The 11,214-nt window shown below is 32.8% G+C and overlaps 3 protein-coding genes across 3 annotated transcripts; 2 read left to right on the top strand and 1 right to left on the bottom strand.

Annotated features, from left to right (window-relative positions):
* The first annotated feature begins 2,528 nt into the window (after positions 1-2,528).
* LOC141462281 (uncharacterized) lies at positions 2,529-5,269 on the top strand. The gene is made up of 2 exons (XM_074143985.1): positions 2,529-3,951; positions 4,025-5,269. Coding segments are annotated over exons 1-2 (1,116 nt in total). The 5' UTR covers positions 2,529-3,949; the 3' UTR covers positions 5,139-5,269.
* LOC141462270 (uncharacterized) lies at positions 5,234-7,582 on the top strand. Its single transcript, XM_074143976.1, has one exon. It carries the CDS (start codon positions 5,234-5,236, stop codon positions 7,580-7,582), a length of 2,349 nt encoding a protein of 782 aa, XP_074000077.1.
* Positions 7,583-8,703: 1,121 nt separating this feature from the next.
* LOC141462269 (uncharacterized) lies at positions 8,704-9,552 on the bottom strand. The gene has a single exon (XM_074143975.1). The coding sequence runs from the start codon at positions 9,550-9,552 to the stop codon at positions 8,704-8,706; it is 849 nt and encodes a 282-aa protein (XP_074000076.1).
* Positions 9,553-11,214: the final 1,662 nt, after the last annotated feature.

The raw sequence follows: 11,214 nt of genomic DNA, 5'->3' as shown, positions 1-11,214 counted from the left end.
TACTGATCAGTACGCTGTGTTTCACTTAATCAAGTTGAACCCCCACCCATTACCAGTTTAATTTAAGGTCCATTACCCCTTCCAACAAATAAAACTACCGGCTAATCATTTTTAAATAAAAAGAAAATTAATCACTACAGTACTTACAGCCAGGTTAAAAGTTCAATTGTTGAAAGATTTAATAAAACTTTTAAAACTATGATGTATCAATTGTTTAGTCTTAGAGGAAACTACAATTATACAAAGCATTTACCTGATCTCATAAATACCTACAACAACAAAGTACACCGTACAATTGGTATGACACCATCAGAAGTAAATTCTGGCAATGAAGCATTCTTACTAGCTAATGTTTACTCTTCTAAAGTAAAAAGAAAAGATAAACAACGATTTAAAGAAGGAGACTATGTACGTGTTTCGAAAAAAAGAACTATATTTAGCAGAGGTTATACACCCAATTGGAGCACTGAAATATTTAAAATTAAAAATGTTCGCAGCACTATTCCATACACTTACCTGTTGGAAGATTTGACAGGACAGTCTATTCAAGGAGCATTTTATACACAAGAACTGCAGAAAACTAAATATAAAGATGTATATCTTGTAGAAAAAATTCTAAGACGTAAAAAAAATAAGCTGTATGTAAAGTGGTTAGGTTTTAAGAAACCTTCTTGGATAAATAAAAATGATTTAGTGGAATAATAAAGTTTTTGTAATAATTTTTTTTTTTTTTTCATTAACCTTTACATACCTTTATTAGTACATACCTTTATTAATACCTACCACCTATACATACCTTTACCTTTATATATTTTTTAAATAAACTGGATTTAAACAAGTGTAAATCAGACATAATAGGGTCACAAAGGTTACAAGATAGCTAAATAAGAGAGATTCTTCTGAGTGGAGGGGGTAAAAAACGACCAGCTAATTCTTTTTTAATTTGGGTCAAATTATTAAATAGTATATATTTTTAATAAATTAGATTTAAACAAGTGTAAATCAGTTATCAGAGATAATAGGGTCACAAAGGTTACAAGATAACTAAAGAGAGAATTATATTTGTTGTTCTTCTGAGTGGAGGGGGTAAAAAACCGATGTTTTGCCTACACACACTATAGGCCGGGGGGGTGGAAAAGTGTCCTGAAACAGACAAAATCTATCTACTTACATAATGGTGTTTTCCACCATCTTCTAAGAGCAAAAGGTCTCGATGGTCTGACAATTCTTTGTTCGCAATCTTCAACGGATAAATTGCATCCTCTTCATCAAGTGCAAATACATTTATGGAAATACTATTTACCTTCTCAAATTTCCTAATCTGATGAAGCGGTGTGGGGAAGGCAATACAGGAAAAATCATAATTGTAGGACACATGCTTATATTTACTAACTCGTTGAGGATCTTTATCAACATATTTAGCTAGCACTGCATATCTGAAACACTGTTCATCATAATTCTCTGGATTTATGCAAGCTTTCTTAGCCGCAATCGCGTCAGGAAGTTTTATATAAGTTGACTCTCCCATTGGCTTGTACATATTTATTCTCAACCTCGCGCCGTCAACGCCAACTAGTTGCCAGCCACTTTTTTTTTAACTGACTTTCTTCCATTTCATTTACTAGTTTCTTGAATTCCTGTTCGAGAAACTCATCGAGATCGGTAGTTGTGAAACAGCTTTGTTGCGAGTTTTAAAAGCGCGATCGCTCTGCTCCTCAGCTACATTTTCAAAGAGACATTCAACTACTATGTTAATCTTCAAAGCATGTTTCTTTTCTAACTGAAGTTTAATTAGTTCATACAGACGGCTTTTAATAGAGTGCAAGTAGAGTAAAAAGGAGGCTTTTGGCTCAGTAAAGATGGCGGACTATGATGAAGTAGGGGTGGCGGGTGCAGTTTATTCCTGCTCTATCCATCTCTCCACACTCTTAAGGTGCATCTTTCTCTTCTCTCCACACTCTTAAGGTGCATCTTTATTTTCTCTCCACCCTCTTAAGGTGCATCTTTCTCTTCTCTCCACACTATTAAGGTACATCTTTCTCTTCTCTCGCCCATCCATATTAGTTAAAACTAAATAATAGTTGATTTGAATTGTGAAAATAAAATATTTAAATAATATTTTACTGGAAATTACCATGCTACATTTAAAGCAATTATTAAATATTCCAGTGCTCCCACTGGTTGGTTAGTACTTCATCTAACTCGTCCTATCTATGTCCATATTAGTTAAAACTAAATAATAGTTGATTTGAATTGTGAAAATAAAATATTTAAATAATATTTTACTGGAAATTACCATGCTACATTTAAAGCAATTATTAAATATTCCAGTGCTCCCACTGGTTGGTTAGTACTTCATCTAACTCGTCCTATCTATGTCCATATTAGTTAAAACTAAATAATAGTTGATTTGAATTGTGAAAATAAAATATTTAAATAATATTTTACTGGAAATTACCATGCTACATTTAAAGCAATTATTAAATATTCCAGTGCTCCCACTCGTTGGTTAGTACTTAACTTCATCTAACAATGTATGTAGGCATAAACTAGGAGATTCATGTTTTGCGATCTCTTATAAGTTGTGCATCTCAAATGCATATACAGGTTGTTTTAGACATTTAAATCACGCCTACTGGCATTACCTTACTAGGAATACTGAAATGAATTCACAATACAAATAAATTGCATACTCATTTACATACGTGTATATGCTGTTTAGCGTACATCTGGTAAACTTTATTACCCACGTAACAAACTAAAATAAATACAGCAAAAAGTAGCTAAATATATATATGCGTGGTAAACTTTACTACCAACGTAACAAACTTAAATAAATACAACAAAAAGTAGCTAAATATATATATATTTAATATTGTGGTCATGCATTGTATATAAAGGAGCCTTCTTTAAGCTCTTCACTTCATTTTCATTGAGGTCGGTCTGTGAGAACTTCAGCCTTGTCAGAGTGAGTACCTAATCACAATATTTTTTTATGTAGGTATACACTTCAATCTTGCTATATGTAATTCCTAATATTATGTAATACTTTCTTCTTTTTTTCACAGATGTCTGATCTAAAATCAGCCTTAAATTCTGTGAAATATGATATAATCGAAACAAAATCTATAAAAGAACTTCAAATAGATAAAAAATACCCAATCGTTTCAATAGTTCGTGTTGATACCAAAGTAGGCAATGCGGTAGTGGTAAAGTTACAAGATGAATTAAAATTTATTAAATGTTTTCTACCAAAAGCGTATGGATTAAAAATATCTGATCTAATGATAAATAACTATAAAACATTAGAAATGTCTTTAATATACCGAGGAATCGGTGTAAATAATTCTTTTAAATTAGAGTTTGAGTAAACATCAATTTTTCAATAATTAAAAAAAAACTTATTTGAAATTTTTTTAAAAATTACTTATTTGTTAAGCGGATATGGATTTTAGCGTGTCCGTGTTTGTTTATACATTAAATTTAATGGTTAATATGAATAGTTATTTATGCTTCTTAAATTGCTAAATTCATGATTAGAACACTAAAAATCTTTTACATTAGACTACGCATTTGCCTTCTAACAAGGCGGAAGTTCATATTAGAATTATTGTTTTAGCCGATACTAAGAATAATAATAAATAAAAAGAAAAAAGTAAAATAAATACCTTTTCATCAGCTCTCATCATCATGGTTCATGTAAGTTTTACCATTATTATTACTCATGCGTTAGCATATCAAAGTCAAAAAAAAGAAAAAAAAGAAAAGCTTCTTATCTTTTCAGTGCAAAGAGTGCAACATTAATTTTGAAAACTCCTATCAGTTTAAACTTCATAGAGCTTTAACTCACGGTGAGCGAGAAAAATATGGCTGCACATGCGGAAAAGCGTATTTTTACAAAAAAGATCTTCAAATTCATAAGAAGAAGTGTACAGCCAGAGGCCGCTACATGTAAGCAAAAAATAAATAAATAAATAAATGAAGTTGTAATTATTTACGTATTATTAATTTGTTTTCTTCTCAGGTGCAGGCATTGTAACTGTGTACAAGCTGATATACACAATGGCCGTTTACATGAAGCTGTCTGTGGAAGTAAAAGATCAAGATTGGGAGAACCTTCCAGAAAAGAGCTCTTGGGATTATCCACAGGGCTAAATAATGTAACACCGTATGAGACCGCTTTTCAGGGACGTCTTGCGTCATATTTTGTACGCTCACCAAGTTGTATGGATCTTCCAATATTTCTAGAAAGCGTACGTTCAAAAATTCTAGACATCATTCATCAAAGTTTGGTAACGCATTCATCCATAAAATTTAATCTGTGGGTGGACAGCACTTTTGAAAATATACATGGAGAGAAAATCGAAAAGGCGTTGAAAACATCTAACAAAGCAATATACCTAGCCGATGACGTCAACAGCTTTCTAGATATAGCCTTCAGCAAATTAAAGAAAGAACTAGAAGAAGCGGCTATGACCAAGAGTGGTTGGTCACTGGTTTCAGTGGATGGACTAAGAGTGAGGGTAAGCAAACACAATCCTTTAAAAGCTACAACATATTTACCTTTGCCTAAATCTATTGAGAGCAAGAAGGCATGTATAAATGTCAAAAATTTTGATAATAAATGCTTTTTATATGCAATACTGGCCAAATTTATTGATGGGAAAAATTCGGGGCGTCCAAACAAATACAAATCATTGGAGAGTAAATATAATTTTTCTTGTGTAAATTTCCCAAGCCCTCTTAAAGACGTTAACAAATTTGAATCTGTTAATAATATTTCCATCAATGTATTTGGCCTGGATGATAACAATGATGTGTATCCTCTAAAGGTAGTTTATAAGGAATTAGACGACCATCGCGATCTGTTACTGCTAAATTCAAATAACAATTACCACTATGTTTATATAAAAAATTTTAATAGGCTTGTCAGTAAGCAAATATCCAAACGCAAATCATCAAAATATATATGTAAAAGATGTTTCACCCATTTTGATGAACGTTACAACGGGGAATCTCGATACGAAGACCATAAATTATTCTGTTACACACACAAACCTGCCAGAGTTGAGTTACCAACAAAAAAACCATTTATTGAATTTGAACATGGGGTTACATACAGAGAGTCCCTGTCGTAATTTACTTAGATTTTGAAACTATACTGGAACCGGTGAGCACTTGTAATCCTAACCCTGATGAATCATACACTACAATTACTCACTTACACACACCAATGAGTTTCGGTGTTTACATTAAAATAAGCGATGAATTAGATGCTATAGACCATAGTCTTCCCAAAGAACCATTCATATACAGAGGACCAGATACGGCTAAAGAATGTATCTTATATTTAAAGAGAATTGCCGAAGCTGTGGAGAATCTGTACAACATTAACACACCCATTAAACCCCTAACTCATGAAGAAGAAGAAAATTTCAACTGCGCCAGTACATGTTACATGTGCGATAGATCTTTTACTGATGAAAATGCAAAGGTAAAGGATCATTCACACATTTCAGGCGTTTATCGAGGCCCCGCACATAACACATGTAATTTGCTATGTAGAAAACTAAATTTTGTACCAGTATTCTGCCATAATCTTAGTGGTTATGACGCACATTTTTTAATCGCCCAATTAGGATTTGATGATAGAGAAATATTCGTTATCCCCACTTCGGGAGAGCGGTATATCTCTTTTACAAAAAATGTCAGTGAAAAAATGAAGTTAAGGTTTATTGATACATTTCGATTTATGGCCTCCAGTTTGGATAGCTTAGTGAAAAACCTTGCAAATTTAACAGAAACATCAAAATTCTTCAGTCCGGACGTGATGCATTTGGTGACTAGGAAAGGTGTATTCCCATATGAATATATTTCAAGTTGGGACAGGTTAGGCGATAATTCATTACCCCCTAAAGAAATGTTTTATAGTAGCGTTAAGAGTGAAGATATAAGTGAAGACGATTATCAACACGCCCTCAACGTTTGGGATGCATTTTCATGCAAAACTCTGGGGGAATATAGTGATTTATATTTGAAAATTGATGTACTAATTCTGTCGGACGTATTTGAGCACTTTAGAACTGTAACTATTGGTTCTCATAAACTTGACCCGGCTTATTATTTCACCCTACCAGGTTTGTCTTGGGATGCCATGTTAAGGTTAACTCATTGTAAATTACAACTCCTCACTGAGTATGACCAAATTTTGATGATAGAGAAGGGGGTGAAGGGTGGAATTTCACAGGTAACAAAGAGATATGCTGAAGCTAATAATCATTTCATGGATGATTATAACCCTTCATTGCCGACAACTTTTATCACATACCAAGATTGCAACAATTTATACGGTTTTGCAATGACTAAATTCCTCCCATCTGGTGATTTCATATGGGTTGAACCGGACAGTATAAATTTGGATAGTTTAGGAGAATGTGATGAAATAGGATATATATTAGACGTTGACATCGAGTATCCACCTGAACTCCATAACAGTCATAATGATTTGCCATTCTTAGCAGAGAATACTTTAGTAGATGGGCAAGCTAAATTAATACGACACTTTAGACCTCGTAAAAACTATGTTTTCCATTATATGGTCTTAAAACAGGCGTTAGCACATGGTTTAAAATTAACGCGAATCAATAAAGTTTTGCAATTCCAACAGTCAGCGTGGTTAGCACCTTATATACAGCATAACACGGAACTGCGTAAGAAAGCTACAAATCAGTTTGAAAAGGACTTATACAAATTGTTTAATAATTCAGTTTTTGGTAAAACTATGGAGAATGTTCGACGTAGAATTTCTATCAAACTCGTATCAAATTCGCTGAAGTTAGAAAAATTAATAGCTCGACCTGACTGTCTAGACTATGTTATATACAACAAATCTCTGGCGGCTGTACATTTAGCCAAGAATAGTATTCTTTTTAATAAACCTATTTACATAGGTCTTAGTGTTTTGGATTTATCGAAATTACATATGTACTGGTATCATTATGATGTAATGCTTCCATTTTATGGGCCTGATAGATTACATCTCTGCTATATGGATACCGATGCATATATTTACCTCATTGAAACAGATAATTTATTTAAAGATTCACTGCTGATGCGAAATTATTTAGATTTGTCCAACTATCCCACCACATCAGACCACCCATTGATTCAAATCTTTCGTCAGGAATTCAAAGATAAAGCGTCATGTGATATAATTAATGAATTACAAAAGAATAAAGCAGCTATAGGTAAACTTAAGGATGAAGCTGCAGGTGAAATAATAACAGAATTTATTGGACTCCGTCCAAAAATGTATTCGCTTCGAATGGGAGATTCCAAAATAATAAAAAAAGCAAAAGGGGTAAAAAAGCCGGTTCTAAAACATTCCATAAAGTTTGATGATTATATTGCTTGCTTACTGACAAACGAAGCAATTAGAAATTCAATGATTATGTTTAGAAGTAAGCATCACCTTATGATGACTGTAGAACAGAATAAAGTAAGTTTATGTCCCCTAGATAATAAAAGGTACATAGTTGATTCAATTAATACTCGAGCTCTGGGGCATATTTTAAATGAATAGATGAAATGGTCAATGATGATTATACAAATATTTATTTTACTTTTTTTTGTATTAAATTAGTGATAAGTAATATTCATATTATAAAATGTAATATTGATTATATGTATTTTGTTTTATGCTAATAAAGAACAAAAATAATTAAAAAATGTGTTATTTCTTCCCCTAAGTTTAGAGAAAAAAGGATAGAAAAAAAAATTACCATTCTTTTTATTTAAAAAAATACATTTATTTAATACCATGTTTTTTAAGCAATATACAATTTTGATTATGAATACTGTGTAATTTACATGGACATTCTTTAATTACATCTTCTAAAATCTGTAGTCCACAATAAATACATTGAACACAATCGTCTCTTATCTTGATGTAGCCGTTAAAGGCAAGTAATTCCGGACTTACAGTTGATTTCCACCCGCTGAAAGATTTCTCCCGAACACTAGAATTAGTAAAATCAACTTTGGAGTAGTTGTTCAGCAGCCAATGCACTAATATTTTACTAAAGTGCAAAGCACAGTTATATTTAGTTCCGCAATGATAGTCACATTTGGTTGAATAATGCTGTTTGCAAAGTTGTTTTAAGCTGGGGCATCCAAAATCTTGAAGATTATACACAGTTTTTTCCATAATATCCCCCAAGAACTTGCTCTTTTCAACTCCTTTTACATAGAGGTAGGTGTAGTTTTTAGTTTCATCCTTTAAAACATTGTCAAATTCAGAATAATCCATGTCGCCATCTTCCCAATTGATTCCATGTAGGTTTCTGTACACCCATCTATTGGGTGGTGAGTACGGGTTTCCATATGAGGGCGGTTTGAACATCCAATGTTTCTGTTGACCGGTGACGTCAACAATTGCCAGCTCCTTTACGATGAAAGTAGGATCATCGCTTTGATAACATTGAATATCTATCACTGCGGCATGCATATTGGTGAACTATAAGCAACCGTGTACAGCTCTACACTTATATGATTCTTTCCCCCATTGCCAGCTCCTTTACGATGAAAGTAGGATCATCGCTTTGATAACATTGAATATCTATCACTGCGGCATGCATATTGGTGAACTATAAGCAACCGTGTACAGCTCTACACTTATATGATTCTTTCCCCCAATCTAACCAATTAAATTCTTCTAACTAAACCTGTCAGTGGATTATATTCAACTAATGAATCATGAAAAATTAAAGCGTAGGCTGTTGTATCTGGTTTAAAAGTTTCTGATGCTTCCAATTCTATTCTAATGTCAACTGAAGATGATCTAATTGCCTCAGACTGACGAGAACAGTCTATTACAATAATAGGAGCTTCATCCCTGAATTGTTCTTTGCTTAAAATAGGTTCATTTTCCTTCGCATAATAACTCATTTGAAATTTTTGATACATATGGTATAGAATTGAAAAGTGATTCTTGGAGAAGTCTATGTTAAGATCATCATAAGGATAAACCTCAGAATTTAAATGCAATTTAACATTTGATATATTACAATGATTGAACTGAGACATATCACTTTGTACATTATTCTTTTTGTTTGTTTGAAATGCAATTATGACATATCGTGGTTTTTCCAAATTTGTTGTAGTTTTCACTGCCCAAGTATGCTTCTTTGTTACAGGTAGAGAAGGATATTCTATTAAATCCCATGTACGGAATGCCATATGAACCGTTTTTCCTTTGTTGATGAAATTTAAAAATTTTAACCTTTGTTCGTCAGAAACCTTAACGTAAGGCATTTTCCATTGTATAGACTTCAGTTTAATAGATGCCTTAACATTGGTATGATCCCCTAAAACTCTTATACAATCATTATCTGTTCTGCTGCGATGTAGAATTAATTCATGTTTTCCTTGTAGAATTATTTGATTGTAATCTTCGAAGAAACCCATTACAATGTCTAGGGGGATAGAAGCATCAAAATTGCCTTTTTCATCTGCCAATTTCACATATTCAGCAGGCATCATCCAACCACTCATTTCTAATCCTAATGCCTTGTCTGGGCTAAGAGATGCATAATTTTTTAAAGTACTAACAGTTCCAGGATTCCGAACATGGTCAATTAATACACCATTCAACTGATACTTGATTTCGTCAAACAAAAACAAAAATCCATTTCTCACTAAACTCAATACACTTGGATCTATAGATGCTACTCCTTCTTGGACCAGTTGTCCTTGAATGTAGAGAAAACTCTTAGATGGAACAGTGTAAATGTCTTGCTGTTGAACTGCAATTATTATTTCGTCAGAATTTTCTAATGATTGATTGTAAGGCTAATGAGAGTGAAACTCAAAGTCCGTTATTCTCTCCTCAAAACTCACTTTTTTATCCACATTTAGTATTTCTGCCATTTTGGTTTAATCAAAAGTCCTATACTTTGTAGGAAGTAAATATTTGATGGTGTTAACGCTCGGTAAGGTGACCGTTGAATACTAGTTGATTTCACTTCAGCGTAATCCATTTTATACTTTCGAAAATCAACACCCATTTTTCTTTAGATGTAATCTGATGGTAATTGTTTCTCCACTAAAATCCACTAAGTTCTGGTTTTGATCTGTTATAACAAGTGTTATATTGTTGATTACTTCACCGATAACTGGAAAGTAAATGACTGGAGAAGGTTCTTGTACGATTTTAAATCCTGGAGGAACTATTGGTGAAAATTCATATATAGTATGTCCTGGTTTCCCGTTTCTATATGAACCGGATGCTATATTACAGTTAATTGCAACTGTATTGACACTATGAATCTGTACAATTTCGTCTGATTTATGAGCGATCATTTTTTCTAACACTTCATGTTTAGTAAAGCCCAGTAAAGGGCCGATCGAATGTTCTTTATTGAAGTAAACAGGTTGTGTACATGTTAATTCCACCTTCAATGTGTTGGTATTACCTTTCAATTTCAATGAATTTGTAGAACTTATATGTGATTTAAGATAATGTGCTATAGCTTCCACTTCATAAGTTCCTGTAGGTAAACTAATAACATTGTCTCCATAATGAAAAAGATTGTTAACTCCTTCAATGATATTCGGTATGGAATTGTATGACTGAAAACTTAATAAACCAATGCTATAATCACCACCACTGTCTAATAAATTAATTGGTGGAAAAAGATCTGCACTAAGAATGCTTGAAGCTCCTGTTAAGGTAAAGGTGTACGACATGACTGAATTCCGTAAATGCTTATTCGTCGTTATTATATAGAAATTTCAAACATAAATGCCCACAATATGGTGTATTCCAATCTTGATATCTTCTACGATTGTATGTAATATCACAGTTTCTGAAATAATGTAAAAGTTCTGACGGTGGTCTTAGATTTCCATAAGGATCGAAATAAATTACTTTATTATTTTTTTTAATATAGGCGACCCAATGAGTACCTATGTTTTTCACTGAATCTAGATTTACAATAGCACATTCATTAGTTTTAGGATAACTTGGCAAAGAATCACGCATATAAACACCTCTAAAATGAGGTACGTTTTTGGCAAATTTCATCAACTCTATATTTGTGAGAGCTCTGTTAGGTAGTAGTAGTCAATATTGCTTAATATAAAGACCATATCCTTTTTTATAAGGTTTAACGTAGAAACCTTGGCCAATTTTTTGCTCCTCCATCTTCAGATTGT

Source organism: Rhodnius prolixus, unplaced genomic scaffold (assembly GCF_049639745.1).
Source record: "Rhodnius prolixus isolate KJV_2025 unplaced genomic scaffold, Rpr scaffold_24, whole genome shotgun sequence".
Taxonomy (NCBI): domain Eukaryota; kingdom Metazoa; phylum Arthropoda; class Insecta; order Hemiptera; family Reduviidae; genus Rhodnius; species Rhodnius prolixus.
Note: the sequence above shows the minus strand (reverse complement) of the source record. Positions and strands in the feature narration are given on the sequence as shown.